The sequence below is a fragment of the Streptopelia decaocto genome, assembly GCF_964273445.1.
Source record: "Streptopelia decaocto genome assembly, chromosome: 13".
Taxonomy (NCBI): domain Eukaryota; kingdom Metazoa; phylum Chordata; class Aves; order Columbiformes; family Columbidae; genus Streptopelia; species Streptopelia decaocto.
In genome coordinates, this window is record NC_138668.1 from 628,489 (window position 1) to 649,139 (window position 20,651).

At 48.1% G+C, this 20,651-nt stretch overlaps 2 protein-coding genes across 11 annotated transcripts in view; one reads left to right on the top strand and one right to left on the bottom strand.

Annotated features, from left to right (window-relative positions):
* Nucleotides 1-1,866: 1,866 nt before the first annotated feature.
* Nucleotides 1,867-12,183, bottom strand: TMEM130 (transmembrane protein 130; the record flags this gene model as incomplete). The annotated part of the gene is made up of 8 exons (XM_082064672.1): nucleotides 1,867-2,399; nucleotides 3,138-3,250; nucleotides 4,080-4,282; nucleotides 6,430-6,514; nucleotides 7,158-7,327; nucleotides 7,865-8,033; nucleotides 8,597-8,887; nucleotides 12,075-12,183. The coding sequence occupies 8 exons, from the start codon at nucleotides 12,181-12,183 to the stop codon at nucleotides 2,223-2,225; spliced, it is 1,317 nt and encodes a 438-aa protein (XP_081920798.1). The 3' UTR covers nucleotides 1,867-2,222.
* Nucleotides 12,184-12,921: 738 nt separating this feature from the next.
* Nucleotides 12,922-20,651, top strand: part of TRRAP (transformation/transcription domain associated protein) — a 71,021-nt gene continuing 63,291 nt past the window's right edge. For 6 of the 10 annotated variants that reach the window (XM_082064061.1, XM_082064064.1, XM_082064067.1 and 3 more), the window contains exons 1-13: nucleotides 12,922-13,066; nucleotides 13,530-13,597; nucleotides 14,074-14,224; nucleotides 14,581-14,630; nucleotides 15,035-15,145; nucleotides 15,679-15,783; nucleotides 16,458-16,541; nucleotides 17,238-17,294; nucleotides 17,922-18,047; nucleotides 18,376-18,453; nucleotides 18,679-18,767; nucleotides 19,401-19,497; nucleotides 19,827-19,965. In XM_082064061.1, the coding sequence (XP_081920187.1) occupies nucleotides 14,125-14,224; nucleotides 14,581-14,630; nucleotides 15,035-15,145; nucleotides 15,679-15,783; nucleotides 16,458-16,541; nucleotides 17,238-17,294; nucleotides 17,922-18,047; nucleotides 18,376-18,453; nucleotides 18,679-18,767; nucleotides 19,401-19,497; nucleotides 19,827-19,965 (1,036 nt within the window). In that variant the 5' untranslated portion in view covers nucleotides 12,922-13,066; nucleotides 13,530-13,597; nucleotides 14,074-14,124. Of the gene's footprint in view, nucleotides 13,067-13,248; nucleotides 13,271-13,529; nucleotides 13,598-14,073; nucleotides 14,225-14,580; nucleotides 14,631-15,034; nucleotides 15,146-15,678; nucleotides 15,784-16,457; nucleotides 16,542-17,237; nucleotides 17,295-17,921; nucleotides 18,048-18,375; nucleotides 18,454-18,678; nucleotides 18,768-19,400; nucleotides 19,498-19,826; nucleotides 19,966-20,651 lie in introns of those variants that run through there. The other 4 variants (XM_082064066.1, XM_082064068.1, XM_082064069.1 and 1 more) reach the window with 2 other exon arrangements.

Here is a 20,651-nt window from a genome sequence, read left to right on the forward strand (position 1 = left end):
CAGAGGTGTTTATTGAACCCACAGATCAGTCTTTTGTGCAGGAAGCACTTTCATATTGGATTCAGGAACATGTTAAGGCGAATATTTCTCATACTTATACCTCAATTTGTTAAGGTTGTTTAAATTTTCTTGGTTAATTTGGTTTTTGACAGGCCCTTTTAAGTGTCCTTTCACCAGTGCTTATTTTTTGCAAAAGATGTCTTTCTAACCTCTGTTCTTTTCTATCTGCTCTTGAATAATCCACTGTTTGATAGTGTTGACTTTCCACTTTGCAGCACCTGATCTTTTCTACCCTTCTGAATCATTGTCTCCTTTGCCATCCGTTGTTCATTTTAGGACGAGAATAAGAGCCAATATTGTTCTGAAGGACACTTGCTCTGGATTTGTCATTAGGAAACTGGGGATTTTCTTAGGCTTGTCTTTCATATCACTAGCTCCATGTCCCTCTTGTTTCTGATGAGGGTTTGCTATCCACTTTAGCCAGGTTTGGCATGGCGAGCTGTATTTCAGCTGGGATGGACTGGGGAGAGCACGGCGGACTATTGGGGCTTCGTTCTGCTCCCCGTCCCCGTCTCCCGGCTCCGGGGTGCGTGACTTGAAGCACAACTGGTTTCACTGTTAAGGACTGAGGCAAAGAAGGCGTTGAGCACCTCGGCCTCCCTCGTCCTCCGCACCGTGTCCTCCCCGCATCCCCCAGGGGCTGGACAGTCTCCTTAGCGCCCCTTTTGTTGCTGATGTATTTACAGAAGCAAAGAACCACACACACACACAAAACCCACAGAAACCAGCCATTGCATTGCCTTGCATTGTTTTTGGTGTTGAGGCTTGCAAGCTGATCGAACAAATATGTGCAGCTAGGAAGGTTTTTGGCCACTGAACATACATCAAAAATGCTTGCTTATGTTTGCCATCCTTTCCAAAATATGTTTTTAAAGCATGTCTGTTTGTTGTTTGCTGAGCTTATACAGCAACAGACCACTGGATACATGTTAGCAAGGAAAAAAGGAGATGAAAACAGACATCTAAATCATAGTCAATACCGAGGAGCTGGACACGTTCTCTCTTGGGGCAGATCAGAGGCTGAGGCTGCTGGAAATCACAGGTCTCCCCGTTTTCATGGCACAAGACTGACCTCCCGTGGACACCGACAAGTGTCGTTGGCTTGTAAATCTGGGCGAGATGTGTACAACTCATCTTCAGAGGCCAAGCGCTCCGGTTTCAGGGCAGCTGTTTGCTCCTCGGCGCCTCTGGGGCCTGCTGGCATAGACCCAGCGCTGAGGAACAGTCTCCAACTCGGCCGATAAGTGCAACGTGGTTACACTGAGATGGGTGACTCTGAAGATGTCGTAGTGAGGCAGGGAGGAATTATTCTACCTGTGCCCTCTTCCCATAGAGCAGAGAGGGACACAGCAGACTGAGGAGCAAGCAAGGGGCAGCAGAGACAGGAAAGGGCCCAAAGCTTCTGGAGCAGAAGGTTTCATTCTGAATGAGGCTTTATCCCGCAGAAAGTCGAGGACTAAGGGCAAGGACCTGAGTGCAGTTCATGTGGTGTAGTCTCCCCACAGTAATTTGTGTCATTTCTTGGTGATCTTTCGTGTGTCGTATCTTTGTAGGCTGAGGGGACACACATTCCAACCTAACCTGTGGTTCCACTCACCAGGGTAACAAAGGGCTGGGCAGCAGCGCTCATCTAAATTAGGGGGAACCGTCTGTGTAAGGAATCACCAGGGTATTCCTTCCTTCCCACAGACCACGGTCGGAACACCGCTCAGCCTGGACATGTCAGTTCCCTTTTAGAAGAAATACACATGCAACAGCATTTTGGGTGAATTTCATTTCCAGTAATACTGTTTTAACATAGGAAAGAGAGGTATGTGTGTCTTAAACATTTTCTTCTTTAAAACAGACAGCAGAAGGAACAGAGAAATTACAAGAGGTAGTGAGGTTAGCAAATCTGCACATAAAACCAACTTTCATAAGAATAAAATGCTGCATTTACAGCTCTAAATGTATACACCCGTATAATTTAAAAATAGAAAGCTACTTGGACTGTGTTTCAGGGCTTGCTCTCTTCTAGTTCAGTGAATGAAACGCCCAGGTGCTGGACTAAAGGTGTTTAACCCCATTGCATGGGCAAACCCAAACCATTCATGTAGCGTGGGGCTTCCAACCCGGTGAGTGAGAAGGCGGCGGTTCGTGTAGCCAAGGTGCAATTGTGTTCCTCACACCGTGTACGTTTTGACTGGCTTGTAAAAAGAAAGTAGAAGTTCATGACTCTCTCTGGCGGCTTCGTGAGATGACTGAAGGAAACATGATCTGCAGCATATTTGGCCACAGCCTGACTCCGAATGAGGAGACGGGTTTCTGTCAGACAGTGGAGAAAAGTCAAAGTCAGCTACCTGGAAAAAGAGCAAAGAGATCAGTTTTAATTCAGGTCCTACTGGATCGAGTGAGTCCAGCAAGAATGCTTTGGGCCAGAACTGGCACTTGGTCCCCAACCAGCTTCAGTCGGTCACCAGCTTCAGGCAGCCTGCTGGTTTACACCCGCGCACACGCGGCTCACGGGCAGTCTCTTACAGGTCTGTTATTCACATTGTGCCATGGTGTAAAGTGTATGAGGTGATTTCCAAGGGCCATGAAAGCTCCTTTTGATTTAGGAGCTCATGCTTGTTACAAATACAATAACACAGCAAGTGAAAGCTACGCCAGAAATGGAGAGTCCTGGGGAGATAAAGGTCACATAGTAGGGTCCGGTGACAATTTCGAGCTGCTTTGGGTAACACACGCACTCTTTGTTACTGTCCTGTACCCCCTCCCACTGTCCCCCTTTCTCTCATGGAAGCACTCCGAGGCAGATCCTCTGGAGCGATATTTCAGTGCAAGCACCTGCTTGGGAATGTTAACAAGCAGCCCAGGGTAGCCCTGGCAACTTGAATTATAGTTATAGTTCTCTGCAACAAGCTAGAGCAGGAGTGTTGCTTCAAGTGTTTGCCTGCGCTGTTCAGATTTTTCCATGGACCGGATCAGATGCACCAGGGAAATGCTCCCCCCGCTCTGTTTGTCTGGGGATTAAAGAAGGGACGTGGCTGAAAGGTATCTCGTTACTATCCCGGCTCGAAGTAAGAGAAAGCGAATACCTCCACGAGATCTTTCTGTTGTGTGGTGCTTCGAAAGGTTGTGTACAGCACCAGCCCCAGTGCGACTGAAACCGCAGCAATGCAGAGCAGGACGAAGAGAGCCGGGCGGATCCCTAGGACAGAGCACAAGGGCACGTTCCTGGAGTGATACAATACGCTGGGAAGAGGTGATGGTGAGACGGAAATTAGGTTTTAGATGTGTTTGTATTTTTAGAATAAGGGACATGTGTGTAACAGGGAATCAATTTTTCAGCCTGGATCACATCTTTCTGAAATCTCAGAAGTGGGAATATGGGGTTGTGAGGGTCTTTCCCTTTTTACTCCTCTTTTCCCTTGAACAGCATAAAAAACCCCGCTCAGTTACTGATGTGAGCCCTGACGGCCCAGGGTGTCTGTACAGTGAGAGGTGTGACCGCCCTGCTCCCAGCCTGGCTGTGCCCTGCTCACTGGGCCACTGGCCACTCGGCTTCCTCAGCGTCCCGGGGCCCGCAGGGGGACGTGTGAGCACGAGGGACAGCCAGCGGGACCCGGCTGCGGGGACGGAACTGCTGATGAAACGGGGGCCTAGAAAAGATCTTAAAGACATCATAACTAAAATGAACAAAAATAAGAGTTGAGACTGCTTAATTAAGGGAGTGTTGCAGATGTATGTATTTTCCTAGTTATCGTCTCTAACTACAAGAGCCAGACTATTTCAACTGAAAAATATGTAATTTAAGTAACTCAGCCTTCCCAGGAAACTCATTCGCTTCAAGATGCTCTGGAGGCTGAGGGTTCAGCAGGATGCAGGGAGCTCAGAGCTTACAGTAGGCACGTTACAGCCTCTCCTCTCTCTTCTTCCTGTGCTTTTAGAGATGTATTCCAGATTCCAGAAACCTCATCCGCAGGCTGGTGAATCCACAGCTGTCCCTGACGGGCGGGGACGCCCGCGCTGCTCCTCACCTGCCGGCCGCACGCGGATCGGGTGGTAGGTCTGCAGCGCGGTCACGCCGCTCTCCACGCGCACGCTGAGGCAATACTGCCCGGCGGAGCGGAACGTGTGGCTGAGACTGTAGCAGGAGCCGTTCACCACCACGAGATGGCATTTCTCCCCGTCCAGGGGGATGCACTCGGCTTTTATCAGCCAGCACAGGGCCAGTGGAGGGCTGGAATTGTGAGAGCAAAAATTATAAAAAAGCAAAAAAACCAGTGAAAATTTTGCAAAAATTTCAGCAAAGAGCTGATGAATCACTTGGTAAAAATAGCATAATAATTTGAAAATAATGAAGTTAACCTAAATACAAATAGTGATGTAATTAACTGCGCAATTGTTTGCTTTGTAGCATGTGTGGATTCAAACAGCTCTCTGTGGTGCTTCTACAGGAGCCAGATACCTGCGGGTCACAGGAGGCCACGGTGCAGGAGCCCCGCGGTCCTCCTCCAGCACACAGAAAGGGCATCTTTTCTTTCTGCACTTCCAAGGGAGAATAGGTTGTTTCTCCTTTGTTCTTCTCACACAGAAGAAACCACTGTCCGTGCTACTGGAGAACACCCAAGATTTTTCTGATCAAAAAACCCACAAGCAAAACAGGGAAGAATGTAAGATGAGCTCGGTACAATGGACTAGTGGCTGGAAAGGTAAATAAATCGCAGGGATCACAGCACTTACTCCCTTACAATAACAAAGAGGTTTTTATCTGCTGTCAAGCAATGTAGGTGCACTCCGCTTTGTGACTGTCTGTCTTCTCACCATGTCTGCTTTGTGCCTTTTATTTACACTATCAGGGCCTTGTTCTGATTCTTCCTGGACTCACCTTAGGCACTGCGGACTTTGGTTCTGACAACAGGTAGAGGTTTTTTTATCCCATCTTATTAGTATTTTGTTCCTTATCTCTTTAGGACCTTCTCTGCTAAAGAAAGCAGCACATTTATGTGTTTAGCTTGTTTTCTAGCTTTGTTTTTGATAACCCATCTCTCCAGCCTTTGTCACTGCTTCTCTATCACAAACTCCCATTGCATGAGTCCCAGTCCTGTGGCTGGGAGGGGAGGGCTGGCAAACATTGTCCATCCTAAGTCCAAGCCTGCTTTCAGGATCTCACGTTCACCCAGAATGGTTCTGGCTGTTCGTATTTCCTGCTATGCCACCTGCACAGCTCCAGTTTCCCCTGCTGCCAATGGACTGTTCACTTCTGAATGCAAACTCTGCTGCTCTGTCTGTTGGGACCATTAATGCCTTTGGCAAATGGCCCTGTGCGGGTGCTGCATCCCTACCACCGGCCCTGTGCGGGTGCTGCATCCCTACCAACGGCCCTGTGCGGGTGCTGCATCCCTACCAACAGCCCTGTGCGGGTGCTGCATCCCTACCAACGGCCCTGTGCGGGTGCTGCATCCCTACCAACGGCCCTGTGCGGGTGCTGCATCCCTACCAACAGCCCTGTGCGGGTGCTGCATCCCTACCAACGGCCCTGTGCGGGTGCTGCATCCCTACCACCGGCCCTGTGCGGGTGCTGCATCCCTACCACCGGCCCTGTGCGGGTGCTGCATCCCTACCAACGGTCCTGCTCTTTTCTCCTTTTTTTTAATCTGGCATTAACCTAAACATCTCCCAGTAGCAGAATACGAAACGGTTACTCTTCTGAAGAATAAATGACTTCTATGGTCATGGAGGTTTTGTGGTGAAGGAGCTTTCCTGAGTGTTTCAATGGTATTTCAAATGCTTCTGCCATACAACAAGCTCTGGTCTGCTCTAAATGCGGCAGCTTGAGAGAGCTGGTGCTAAGGTCGAGGTGCTCCTGACTCTCCTGTATTCCTGCGATCCGCACTGCATGGAGCGTCTCTGTCTCAGTCATCCTGCGGCAAGCTGAACTTTGCCAGAGTTATTCCCTAAGCCCGTCGCTCCCGTTTGCCAGTCCAGGCTGCTATGGCACAGGGCTCCGGGTGTGGTTTAATGGCGGGGAGACTGGCCAAGGAGAAAAACTGAAAGGGAAGTTTTAAACTGATTTTTTCCCCCACTTTCTTCCTCTGGCTATTTATCTTTTAGCATTCTCTTTACAGAGATCTAAAATGAAGATTTGCTTCACGTATGAGGATTCTGCTTTGCCGTAAAGGTGTGGGCTCTTCCAGGCTCTTGGAGTTCACGGTATTTCAAGTCAGGAAAACGCAATATTCAACAGCATTTCATTCAAAGGAGCTTTTGTTTCTGCTTTAAGAAGCAGTTCTGTCGGGTGCAGCTGGCTAGTTTAAGGAAACAGTGGGGGAAAACCACTCAAATAGACAATGCTTTTTGGAGAAAGAAGTTGTGTTTGCTACTTACGTGCCGTTGATGTGAAGAGACAAACTCAAGTTTTCCATGACGTGGGTCTCTCTGGAGCCCACGACGTTAACGCTTCTCACAGCATCTGAGAGGGAACAAGAAGGGCAGGTCACGCTCCGCGGGTGCACTGCAAAGCCGCTGCTTCGCCAGTCAAGCCTTGTTTTAATACCTTTGCCCATTTTAGGTCCATCAGTTGCACAGATAGTAATACTCACTTCATACCCAAAAGGAAACCTACCGCTAGAGTTGTAAGTCTTCTGAATGTTTTGTGATTTCTTTTTAATACATAATCAACTACTTTATTAATAATTTACAGTTTTATTTATGTGTTTATTTACTCCTGAAGCTGACCAAACCACTGAGACTTTCCTGATGCTTATTTTAACTAATTTATTTTTTAGGGATAGCTGGCATTAATTAAACAAATCCTCTGTAAGTTACACTAAACATTTTATTGTAAGTTTTAAGTGTGAGACGTTTACAAAAGACAGTTAAACTTCTGGTAAATGAAGAAGAACCAGAAGATTTTATATGTAATATTTACTCCCATTATTCCTGTATTAGAACAGTGCAAAGTCCACTTTGTAATGGAAACTTTTCATTGAATAACGTTGACTAGTTCTTGTGTGCAAAGCAACACTGAGGTTGTACTGTCACATGAAGGCTGGATTGTATCTGTACATACACAGCAAGTTCCGTTTTGAGTACGCAAAATGTTCTACAATTACCGGACAGCTCCAGAGCGGTGGTAAAGTCACCGGTTTTCTGCACCGTTTCTCTTTCGTGTATGACGCTGCCCATCTGCTCCCATTCGGCGATGACTTTCAGGTGCACCGTGCGGTTCCCCGGGGCAGAGCAGTTATAGTAGACAAAGGGCTCCTTGGTGATCTGGTAAACTCTGTGTGCAACATGAAGAGATTTAGAGTCAAAATTGCCTTTTACTGAGTCCTTGTGTATTCCTGATTTTAAATGGAACAAGCTCTGACATATTTTCTTTATGCACAATGCTACAGTCGGCTGTGATTCTAATTCTACTTTATGTCCATGACAATGAGCATTAATGTCTGTGGCACTACCACCACAACTACAATCAGGATAAGACCCAGGGTAAATTATGAAATAATGACGTTTTAAAATAACAACTTACAATAAATTAGTTTTGCCAGTTCACTCAGTTCAGCTCATTGCACACACAGTAATACACCCACGCATGGACTTGAAGAAGAAATGTAGGTCTTTAAAATATCACCTTTTTGTGAGTGCACAGTGGCTTGTGCCAAGGTTTCCGTAGTTCACCTGGCTGCTAAGCTGAGTGTGCCAGCTCACAAAGGTGTGCGCTTCGTCCTGTGACTCGAGCAGGATTTTCCTCTAGATGAGTGTCTGAATCGGAGCCATCCTCAATCTTTGTTAAAGCAAATAAAGTAACCACACCTACCCATCTCCGAAATCCCAGTTGTAGACAAATGATGCTGCCTTGAAGAAATGACTTGGGTCATGAAGACAGAAGGAGATCCGGGTCACAGCCCCCGTGGAGGAACTGGAACCACGCGTGGTAAGTCTACTGTCTTCTATCTGGGCAATGGTCAGGTTCCCTGTGACAAATTCTGTGAAATAATAAGGTGGAAAAAATGTAGCATTTAGCAATATTTGGAAATGCAAACATGACTTCTCATCCTATTTCAGTGCACTCAGTCAGAACTTTAAAAGAACATGTAAGGGCCCTGTTGTGTTGGTGGCCTGAGCTTTTGCTCTGTCGTGCAACAGGGAAAATCCGTAAGTGATCACTGCTGCTGGTCACCCTAACCTTAGCACCAAAAATGCCGGGAAGCAGTACAAGCACCATTGTTTCAGGAGTCTGGGCATCACTGAACAATGCTGGTGTGTCAACTGCAGCTGCTGACGCAGCTGCTTTCTAGTTCAGTTTCTCTAAGTGACAGAGGCAGGAGAGCAGGGGCAGGATCACGCTTGGCTCCTGGGCGCAGGGAGGCTGCAGCACGGCCACTGAGTACAGTGCCGGCCAAACCACCTCCGATCAGAGCGCCACACAAATCAAACTGGTGCCAAAAGCCACACTGATGCCTGCCTTTCATTTTTCTGATGCAAAGGCAGCAAGTGTCTAGCTGTATACTGAATTCCTGAAGACGCAGAAGTTGTAAAGCCATTTTACCTGTAATCTGAAGCACGGTGACATTTCTAGCAACTGGCTGACATAACCAACAGTTTCTATGAGTCACCCAGACAGATACAGGAAAAGTCCCAGGAAATTCACCAGTCACTTTAATCACGGAGTTAAACTGCTGCTCGGATTTCTGGATCAGAATCAGAGGAGCATAAATCCAGTTAAAGTGATACAAATCTGATGGGTCGCTGTCATTCTTCATACTTAGGCTGGCGTGAACAGTAGCTTGAGCTCCCGTTGTGATGGGACCATTGTTGGTTATTTCCAGACCATACTCCCCTGTGGAAATCAGAAGGAAAACAAACCTCATTGTATTGCATTGTGTATTTTTTTATTTCCACGTTTTAACTGGTCAGCTGCTGTTATGTGACTCACAATGACATCCCCACAGAGGCTCTACCACCTTTTTTCTTCTACTATTCAAAAACCTGGAACAGAAACTGTTGCATCTATATATGACTTTAAACAAGTAGCATTAAACAACATGTTAGACCGGGTCCTAGAAATGTTAATAGTAGAAGGGAGCTTCGGACTAGAACCTGACGGAAGCCTGGGTGAGGTTGGGCAGGCAGAGCTGGGCGCTGGCTGCAGGTTGTGTCACTGGTGAGCTAACACAGTCTGACCTGCCAGCTGCTGGAAGCAGGTCCAGCCCAGCTCTCATCTCTGCCCTAGAAAAGTGAACTTTCAAACTCCAGTAAGATTTCATGCTTCAGGTTCCTTTGTCAGCCCTGTTGACCCACGAGTCTCCCCAACCTTCCTCCTAACTAAACAAGAAAACCTCAGTGCCAGCTGCTGCTTCTCTGTGCTCCACCAATGACTTTCTCTTCCAGGAAAGGACCAAAAATCCCAGTGTAAATGACACTTGTACCATGCTCTAGTGGCAGAGCAGTTGCCATCCAGCGAGGCCTGGACAAGCTGGAGAAGTGGGTCCATGTGAACCTTATGAGGTTCAACAAGGCCAAGTGCAAGGTCCTGCACCCGGGTCAGGGCAACCCCTGGTATGAATACAGGCTGGGGATTAAGAGGTTGGGAGCAGCCCTGCAGAGATGGACTTGCGGGGACTGGGGGATGAAAGACTGGCCTGAGCTGGCAATGTGCGCTTGCAGCCCAGAAGGCAAATCGTATCTTGGGTGACATCAAAAGGAGCGTGGCCAGCAGGTCAAGGGAGGCGATTCTGCCCCTCTGCTCACTCTGGCGAGACCCCACCTGGAGTCCTGCGTCCAGCTGGGGGGGTCCTCAGTACAGGAAAGACATGGAGCTGTTGGGGAAGGGCCACAGGAGGCCACAAGAATGATCAGAGAGATGGAACACGTTTCCTGTGAGGACAGGCTGAGAGAGTGGGGTTGTTCAGCCTGGAGAAGGCTCTGGGGAGACCCTGTTGCACCCTTTCATTACTTATAAGAAAGATGGGGACAGACATTTAATGAGGCCTTGTTGCAATAAGACAAGAAGTAATACTTTTAAGCCAGAAAAGGGTGGATTCAGACTAGATAGAAGAAAGAAATTTTTACAGTGAGGGTGGTGAAACGCTGGCGCAGGTTGCCCAGAGAGGTGGTGGATGCCCCATCCCTGGAGACATTCAAGGCCAGGCTGGACAGGGCTCTGAGCAACCTGATCTGGTTGAAGATGTCCCTGCTTATTGCAGAGGGTTGGACTAGATGGCATTTGAAGGTCCCTTCCAACCCAAACCATTCTGTGATTCTATGAGACAGCAAGGCATGAGAAGTGCAGGGCCTGTGACACTGAACCGTCCCTGCTGCTCGGATCGCTCACCGTTACCTTCCCTGCCTGTTTACAGAAGCTGCTCACTTCAGCTCTTACAACCACTGCAACAGGCAGACTGTGAATGAGGGTGGGTTTTATGGAAAGCACACATTCAATTTTTCCTAAAAATAACAGCACAACAAGATTAAATGACCTGCGTATGTTAAAAACAAACAAACCCAAATCCAAAGGCAAGGCAGTAACTGCTGAAAGCTGTGAACTGGGGAAGAGCCGGCAACAGGATCTGGTTGTTTGCCTCCCACGTGGAGCACGTTCCCTCCCCGCCCCCGCGCTCTGCACGGGAGCAGCGGGGCAGAGCTGCGGAGCTTCCAATGCCGGTGACCTTCCTTCTCCTCTCTTCCAGCAGCCACCAGATTGCTAACCTGAATCTTGGAGCTTAATCAACTGCATTTCTCACTCGTCCATGACCTGTCATGTGGAGGGAGCGCTCACCCCTCTGCTGCCTTTCCTGCACCCACCGGCTTGGGATGGGGTGGAAGGAGAACTCGAAGCATCTACTTCGTGCCCGCAATTAATTCAACAAATCAGAGGTGCTGAGCAAATCGGGATGTAAAAGGACTGCGAGAAAAAACTGTAACGTTACTGTCTGAGCAAAAACTTCACTGTTCCTGTTTCACAGCAGAAGGAATGGCCCTGAGTTCAGACTTTTGAGTTAGTAGAGAAATGCTTGTGATTCAATATAATCTGTCACAGAGAGGTTTTGGGTCTGTGGAAGCTTCAGGCTATGCTCCACTTTGTTTCAGCAGAACTTGGGGAAAAAAACAGCCAGCTACCTCACGCTTATCTAGCACTTCTCCTTGGAGGTTATCTCGGTGCTTTCCAAACAGGGCCATATTGAAGCCCAATAGCTGCAGCAGTTAGAGATTAAGTGGCTAACCCAAGGTCACCCAGCGAGTCACTGGAGGAGCAAGACATTTCACAGAATCACAAAATGGTTGGGGTTGGAAGGGACCTCTGGAGATCATCTGGTCCAACCCACCTGCTTTAGCAGGTTCACCTGGAGTAGGTGATGCGTCCAGGTGCGTTTTCAATGTCTCCAGAGAAGGAAACTCCGCAATCTCTCTGGGCAGCCTGTTCTAGAGCTCTGGCACCCCCAAAGTAAAGAAGTTTCTCCCATGTTTAGATGGAACCTGCTGTGCTTCTGTCTGTGCCCATTACCCTCATCCTATTGATGGGCACCACTGAAAAGAGTCTGGTCCCATCCTCTTGACACCCACCCTTGAGATATTTATAAGATACTGAAGATATTTATGAGATGTTTATAAGCATTGAATCAAATTCTGGGATTTCTTCTGCCTTTCCGACCCCTCTTTGCAGAGTGCAGCACAGGGAGGGTGCCGTGGCGAGGGACAGAGGCTGCCCGGGTGCCTTGTGAGCCACTGCACCGGGCCAGCGGGGGAAGCAGAACCGCAGGTTTCTGGTTAGAAGTGCGAAGCGGAGTCCTGGCTGCGCGGGATGCCCCAGCTTCCCTGCCAGCGCCAAGGGGCAGCGCCTGAGAATGGAGCCTGGGGCGGCGAGACGGTGCCCGAGCCGCCTCCATCCCCTGTCACGGCTCGCAGGTCCCGCAGGGCACTCCCACCGTCCCCACAAGTCGAGCCGCTCCGGGCTGAGAGCCGCCCCCCGCCCGCCGCAGCCGCCCGCCCCCCCGCCGCGGCGGTGACGGCGCACACCGGGCCCTTACCTGCCAGCGGGGCGGCGCGGCCGAGCAGCGGCAGCAGGCAGGGCAGCGGCAGCAGGCAGGGCAGCGGCAGCAGGCAGGGCAGCGGCAGCAGGCAGGGCAGCGGCAGCATGCTCGGCGCGGGGCGCGGGCAGGTACTGCCGGGCCGGGCCGGGGCGGGGGCCGGGGCGGGGGCCGGGGCGGGGGCCGGGGCGGGGGCCGGGGTCGGGGCCGGGGCCGGGGCCGGGGCGGGGGCCGGGGCGGGGGCCGGGCCGGGGCGGGGGCCGGGGCGGGGGCCGGGGCGGGGGCCGGGGCTGGGCCGGCTCTCGCTGCGCTGGGCCGGCGCTGCCCCCGAGCCCGCCCGCGGGACTGCGGCACGTCCGCCCGGCCCCGGGGCGCTCCCCGCGGCAGCGCCCAACCAGCCGCTCCGGGGGACGTTCCTGCGGTTGTGCTGCCAACGTAACGGGCTGCGGCAGAACCGCGGGGACTGAAAAGAACAATAAGTACCAAGCACAGACGCTGCCCATCCGCGGGGCGGGGGCGTTGGGGAAGAGCCGGGATCCCGGTGCGGCTCGCACGAACGCAATGCTTTCCTTTTCTTTTTTTTTTTTCACTTAAATTTTATTTTAAAGTACTTATTGGAAGCCTGTTCTTACTCCTGTGGTGTGATTTGTTTTTTTTTGAGGGATGAGCCCCCTCTACCGGCTTTGCTCCCGGTTCCCCGGCGTGTCGGAGCCGCTTCTCGCCGCTCTCCCGGCGCCGCCAGGCGGGGCGGGGCGGGGCCGCGGCGGGGCGGGGCGGGGCCGCGGCGGAAGGGAACCGGGCCCGCCGCGGGGACCGGCAGAGCCGCGCTGCCCGGGGAACTCCCGCCCGCTGTCAGCGGCATCGCGCCCGGCGGCCGCTGCGGTAGCGGAGAGCCGGGGCTCCGGGGCAGCCGGGGCTCCGGCGGCGCGGCCCGGCCCGGCCCGGCCCGGCCCGGCCCGGCGGCAGCGGGAGCTGGCAGGCGCCCTTCCCAGGTGGGCAGGGCAGGGTGTCCGGGGTTCCGGGCCGCGCTGGGGGAACCCGGCGGCCTGAGCGCGCCCGCCGCCCGGAGGGATGCGCGGGAGGAGGCGGCCGGAACTGGGCTCGGGCGCTTCCGTTGCGCCCATGCGCTGCCGCCGGCCTCCGGAGCAACAAAGGAGGAGCTCGGGGGCCAGGGCCGCCGGGCCCGGGAGCCGGGGGTAGGAGCGCCGGGGCGGCGGCGGCAGTAGCAGCAGGGCGTTTCGGCGGCGCCCAGGCCGGGGTGCGCGGGTGAAGCGAGGCGGCGGGGAGCGCGGCCCGGCCCGGCGCAGCCTGAGGGCGGAACCGGCGTGCGGCGGGGGAAGGGGCCGGAGCTGCTGCCCAGCGCGGCGCTCGCGGGCCCCGGGCCTCGGGCGGAGCTCGGGCGCTGAGGAACGGCGGGAACCGGCCTCACGGCCTTGGCGGTGCCTGTGTCCACAGGGCGGGCGGCTCGGCGGGGATGGGGCCGGCGTGACGGCGGCCTGGCAGCGGGGAGCGCCCGGCGGACGGTGAGCGGAGCGGGGCAGCGCGGCTGCTGATCGCCGGAGGGGCGGCCCGGCCCGGCCGGAGCGGGTTGTGCGGCAGCGCTGACAGGAGGGCGCCGAGGGGAGGCGGGGGGAGAGGCTGCCGTCTTCCAGACTGAGTTTGATTTCAGGTGTCTGTAGAGGGAGGAAGGCAGCCCTGGCGGCAGGACAGCGAGTCCTGCTGGGGGCGGGCAGGGGTGGCTGTACGTTCGGGATCCGGCTGAGTGGGAAGGCAAGATAACAGGTGTGCGGTGCTGGGAGCAGCCCGAGCATCCCTGAGCCTGCTGCTGCTCCTGGAGACACCAAACAGGCAGAACATGGCCATGATTACGCTGTGCCGTGAAGAGCCCAGGAACCACTTGTATCTACAGGTGTCCGTTACGTCAAAAGAATGGATGTAGGTGATGTGAGAGCTGCTCTTAACCACCTGTGTGAACTGACAAATACTTTTTTTTTGGTAGGTGTGTTGGTCTTGATTTTATGTACTGAAGGCTGATCCTTCTTCCTCCAAGATGGCATTTGTTTCAGCACAAGGGCCTACGGTGGTGGACCAAACCACTTTGATGAAAAAATACCTTCAGTTTGTGGCTGCTCTGACGGATGTCAATACGCGTAAGACACTTTTTTTCTACTGAAAGTTACAGTTCTTCAAGAATTTGTTTCACAAACATAGTAATATTGTTCAGACAGTTGATAAATGTGTGTTGAATCTAGTTTAAATTTCGTTTGAGTTTTAATTTTTTGAAGAAGCAAAATGATGAGAAATACTTGCATGAGCCAAAGCGAGCGAGGTGTGTGTGTGTGTGTGCAGGCGTGTGACGGCTGGTTGTGAGAGTTGTGTGCCTTGTAATTGGGCGGTGATAGCTAAACTGATAAGATCTGATTGCTTCTTTGGTCAATGAGCCTGGTATTTTTCTTCATGATGTAGTTTTGCACTTAATTTTTTTTGCTTGAATTTCCATTTTCAGCTGATGAAACCAAGTTGAAAATGATGCAAGAAGTCAGTGAGAATTTTGAGGTAAATAAAATAAAATAAAATTTTAAAACCCGCAAACAACAAAACCCCACCAAAAATCCCAACCTTCCGAAGAGTTCAGGAACATCTGCAGGGTTGTGTGTGTGTTGGTTTTTCTGTTTTCCCGTTTAAGATAGCCGTATGTCATGCCGATTTTGTGTTCTGTGTGAGGTGACCTTTAAAATAGAAAAAATCATATTACAGTCCGTTAGGACTGGGCGAAAGAGGTTAATTTATATTCCCTTTAATTTGTTTCACTAATGGTGATCTGTAGTGTGTCAGCAGGTACATAATCACTGAATCGATTAAAAAGTTACTGAAAGTGTTTAACAATGGCTTTGAATGTAAATTAATATAATCTATGTAACGTCTATTCTATGTCTCCCCCCTTTTTTTTCCATAACTAGAATGTGACATCGTCCCCTCAGTATTCCACGTTCCTGGAGCACATCATCCCCAGGTTTCTCACCTTTCTGCAGGACGGAGAAGTCCAGTTTCTGCAGGAGAAGCCAGCACAGGTAACCGCGGAGCATCTCTTGCCCGTTTGCAATGTGCGCACCAGACTGCTCATTCACCGAATCCCTCGATTTACCTGACGAACTGATTTACCTATAGACTTTGTTGTTAAAAGTAGTTCTGTCATTTGGAGTAAAATTGAAAAAGTCCAGTTCCTGAATAAGTTGCTAATAAAGTGGGCAAATCTAGGCTTCTATGGAAAATGAGGAAAAATGAGGTGCAACAGGATTGGCTTTCTCACTGAAATATGACACACTATTGCAAACTGCTGACTTGACTGTGTCATGAAATGCTTAAATTGAGTTCTTTAAATTCTGATAACTTTCATTTTTCCACTGTAGATTTGTTACATTTGCCTTATTCACATATGTGGGTAGTAGGAAGCATTATGTGTTTTTATGTTTACATGATGTAAAGTGGCTTTTTCTAAGTGTGCAGAAGTATTAAGCTGAAAAACTGTTGCAACCAAATGTTGCTTTTTGTGGACTTAAAAAAAAATTCTATCATAGCTTTATGTTTTGTTTTGTTTTTCCAGCAACTCCGAAAACTAGTGCTTGAAATAATTCACAGAATACCAACAAACGAGCATCTTCGCCTTCATACCAAAAATATCCTGTCTGTGATGTTTCGATTTCTAGAGGTATCTTTTTTCTCTTGAAACTGTTTTGAATTTTCAGAAAGATTTTCCTCATCTTTCTTCATCTCCAGAAATCGCCGGGGTGAGGATTTTAACGAGCTGTGCTCCTGGAGCGCGGGTGCAAGCTTTCATTCTGGTTAGGCCTCACCACGGTGATATCTTGTTATCCGCAGGTTTTCTGCATGTTCTCCTCTGCCCTTTAGAAACTTGGGTCTGACAAACGCAGGGAGCCGTTCTCCCACTAGACAAGGTTTCATTCATGAACACTTTTCCGCCTTACCTGAGCACACATGCCGTATTCTAGAAGCTTTGTTTGGTTTCTTGCTTGGAACTGAAAACATTGTCATTCAAAGCCCACGGAAAATAGCCTGCTCTGGTGGAGGTGCCTCAGTGAGCGAATAGCCCCGTGTGTCTGTCTGTGGGGCATTAGGAACGGGCCTGATGGTACAGAGGGGTAGAAGCTTCTGGTTTTTGATCCGATGGGGTGGATTTAATTTTAGGCCTACTCTTGAGGCTGCAAGGTGAAGTTATATTCAAGGAAAGGCATCTTGCTCATGCAAATTCATGTCAATGGGGCACTTGTAGGTTCTGAGATGGGTATAATTGTATGGGAAGTACCTATGGAGTAGTTGAAGAATGCAGCAGTAGGCTACTAAAGATTCTCTTTTTTTTTTTAGACGGAGAATGAAGAAAATGTACTGATTTGCTTAAGAATTATCATTGAATTGCACAAACAGTTCCGACCAGCAATCACTCAAGAAGTAGGTCATAATCTTTCTATGTGTTACAGAACTTACTCGTGTGCTCTTCAGAATTGTTATTTTGTTCAAGTGGGATGCTTGGTTGGTTTGTTTTTTCCTGATGTCCTTTTATGTTGGTTGAACTGTTGTGGTAACCATACGTTACTATTTATTTTTTTAACCTTAAAGTAATTTTTAAAAGAGAATTGCGTAGTGGTAGCACCCCAGGAAAAAAACAAACTGTTAAAGCCCGGTTGTTTGTGCTCTAAGTGTTTGTGAGCAGTATGATTAGACTAAGCAGTAAAACCCCATCGTAGAGAACTGATGCCTTTTTAGTTTGTGAAGGGAAGATCCTGAAAAAGGAATATTATGATTGTCTCCCCCACCTCTACTTCTCTCCCATGACTCATGAAGGAGTATTTTTATTCTGTTGTTTTATTTCCTTGGTTTTCTTCTAGGAATACTTGGTTGATTTATAGTAATTATTTCTAATAATACTGCACTGGAACTATAATAGGCAAATCGTGTTCTTTCTGAGCACAGTTTAAATTATATTGGCAAAACTGAAGGAAATAGGAGAACACTTTCAGATTCTTCTTAAATATAACGAACAATAGACTGTATTGTTGACTAAAGCTTTGGTGTAATTATACTGCTAATACTGAGATTCTAAAATGGTGATTTTGTTATCTCTGTGGTAAACCCACTTTTTCCTAGATCCATCATTTTTTGGACTTTGTGAAACAGATTTACAAGGAACTTCCAAAAGTAGTGGTAAGCTTTTTGTTTCTTAAATTGCCCTTGTTATAGTCAGAAAACTAGTTTTTATGTCTTAGTTTTAACTCTAAAAGATATTAACATAATTACTTTTGTATCTAGTGATGCAAAGTGAGTATAGTTTTAATAAAAATATTTAACAAAAATACATCTAAACTGGAGAAATTTAGATTTTGAACTAGAAAACCTGTTTCTAGCACAGTGTTACTGGTGTGAGGAAACCAAGGTAAGCTGGAATAATGAAGCACTAGTCGGTTGAGTGCAGTGGTGTCCAGGTAGCCCAGTGCTTTCCTTTTCTGAGGGAAGGTAAGATGCGGTACTTGGCAGGTTCTGCGGAGGCCGTTCCTGCTCTTCCCACTGACAGGCAGTGGCTGGGTGGGTTTCTTGGGCAGGAGCAGCACCTTGGGTGGGGATGCTGTTGTGCTTCGTGCTGTAGCAGGAGTGGACGATTGCGGGACCTGTGTGTAGTCCCGCTAGATGCTGCAGTGTACATGTCCCGTGTAGGAAAGAAAAGTGTCTGCAATAAGTCGTGTGGAAAAATAATACGGAGGAATTGTAATGAGATAAATAGCCTTTTGACTGTCACTAGCATGATTATATTTTTCTTCTGCTCTTTGCTTGTAGAATCGGTATTTTGAGAATCCTCAGGTGATTCCGGAGAACACTGTTCCTACTCCTGAAATGGTTGGCATGATTACAACAATCGTGGTGAAAGTAAATCCCGAGCGAGAAGACAGTGAAACGAGAACAGTGAGTATTCGAACTGCTCTAACCGTGAGGCCGCCTGTATCACTGTACCCCAGTCGTAAGGGCAGGTAAAGGTAATAGGCTTTCTTTTTGCTGTTTTTCTTATCAAGATTTATTTGTGGAAGCTGATTGAAACTTTTCAGATATTTTCTATGCAGCTGTAGTTACAGGACTTTTATTCAAAAGAATACCAAATGGTTTTGTGCTTTTAAAATGTTTTTATGACTAAATATATTGCTATTAAAATGAGCCGTTTCTTTAAAAACGTATTTCAAGTACTTTTTTGAAATAGTAATTAAACTGTTCATAAAACATGCACTCTTTCTTTCAGCATTCTATAATTCCCAGAGGATCTTTATCTCTAAAGGTCTTGGCTGAGCTACCTATTATTGTTGTTCTTATGTATCAGGTTAGTACTTTGCATGTCAATACTTTTTGTTACTGAACGGCTTGTGTAACTTCTGCTGGCTAATTTATTAGTAAAAATGGATGTAATGTATTTTTGAGATTTAAAACATGGTCTAACGCTGCTGAGATTTCTTTGTTTTTTCCAATCAGCTCTCAAATAAGTTGTGAGTGTCACACTGAGTGTGACAGCCAGAGTTCTCTAATAACACTCTTCTCTTTTTTTAAGCTCTACAAACTGAACATTCATAATGTAGTTGCTGAATTTGTGCCCTTGATTATGAACACTATTATAATCCAGGTTTCTGCTCAAGCAAGGTAAGAACATTTTAACAGTATTTTGATGATATTTGGGATAAACTACTTAAACCTGCTCTTCAATATTTCCCCAGATGTTTTTGTCTTAAGTCCTGTGATTTTTTTTTTTTTTCTTTCTTCTAGTTTTACTGCTGTTAATCTCAAAAGTAGCAATGATTATTTGACTGGAAATTGCCAAAGTTTTGTAGCTGAAGTAATTGACAGATCTAAATATGTCCATTCTATGTCATGGATCAAATCTGGAGTTGTGCAGTAGATGGGGTATTCTGAGGAGCAGCAAGTGGTGCTGAGCGGGCAGCAGAGACACATCCTGTCCTGCCCTGTCTGCCCAGAGGTTATGAATAAGTAAAATGGTTGATGCTAATGATAAGATGCTGATGCATTGGCTCTCTGTAGAAAGCTGACGATTGTATGACTGCCCCAGGGTTGTGCATTTCTGCTTAAAGCATAAGATGCTGAGAGTTGGAATGGCAGAGAGCTTGTAGAAAATGGTCTCTCCCCTGATGATTTTATTGCCTAATGAAGCAAGAACCTCACCACAAGATGATGTGATTTGAGACATCCGTGAATTTTCTGAACTAAGGTATTAAAGAGGAGGAACAAAATCGTAACCAGTGTTCAATTTAATTTCAGGCAACATAAACTTTATAACAAGGAATTGTATGCCGATTTTATTGCTGCTCAAATTAAAACGTTGTCTTTTTTGGCTTACATCATAAGAATTTACCAGGTAGGTTACGTTTTTGTTGCTTTGTTAGTGCAACAGCTCTCTAGTTGCTCTCTGGCAGGGAAGTTCCTGGGGGGCCGGGGTTGGAGAGGGGTGCTGCTGAGGGAGAGCTGGAGACGGGGCTGCACTTTGGCCTCTCACAAGTGTTCTGGGAGTGCAAGGCAAGTGCTGTTGCCCATGGCTTCTAGGGAACAGCTCTGGTATTCTATTTTTACGAGTAGACTTCTTAAAGAGAAACGAGAATTTTAATTGAATGTTATTTTGCAAGTGTAAAGCAAAGCTTAAAAATAGTGTCATAATAGTTATATTGGTGTTATTTTTTTTGGTGATAGGAGTTGGTGGCTAAATATTCTCAGCAAATGGTAAAAGGCATGTTGCAGCTGCTGTCCAACTGCCCGGCGGAAACGGCGCACCTCCGCAAGGAGCTGCTCATTGCCGCCAAGCACATCCTGACAACAGACCTGAGGAGCCGTGAGTACTGCTTCTAAAAATGGACCTGGCAATTGGAAAGATTTCAGCTGTCTCTGTGGATTTAGGAGACACATTGTTTACTATTCATTTCAAACTATTACGTACTTCCGATTATTTTGAGAGTGAATGTGATTTTTGTTTTGCCTTTTTTCTTTATCATTAAAAAAATAGTCTGATTAAGATGATGTCCTGAACAAGTGGCTTTTCTAACTTTCCATGTATCTGTTGTTCCAAGTAGTTACCAGTTGTTCATCGACATTCATGTTGGTTTGTAATTGTGCCTGCAGTTGTACTTTAAAATACCAGTCTGTTAACCTGAATGGAAGTGATTCTGTCAAAACCTGTTGCCATGTGTTTGATTCAGCTCGTGATATTCACCTCTGACAGAGGAAAGCTGCCTTTGGTCTGCCCGAATTAACTAAGTTTGCTGGTTTTGTTCTGCCTTGGGAGAATTGCAAGATTGGAAATGAATGTACATTGTAAAATATTTACTTCTATCTTTTGATCTTTCCCACGTGCTCCCTTTCTTTACCTTCCGCTAACAGTAGTTATGGGGCAGTGTGATGACTTGGAGGTATTAGATCACAAAAACAATAGCATGTTTCCTAGCTCTGGAATTTAGTATTGTGGTCACAAGGAAAGCTGTTTCTTGGCTATTTTTCTAAAGAGATCAGCTTACTTGTTCT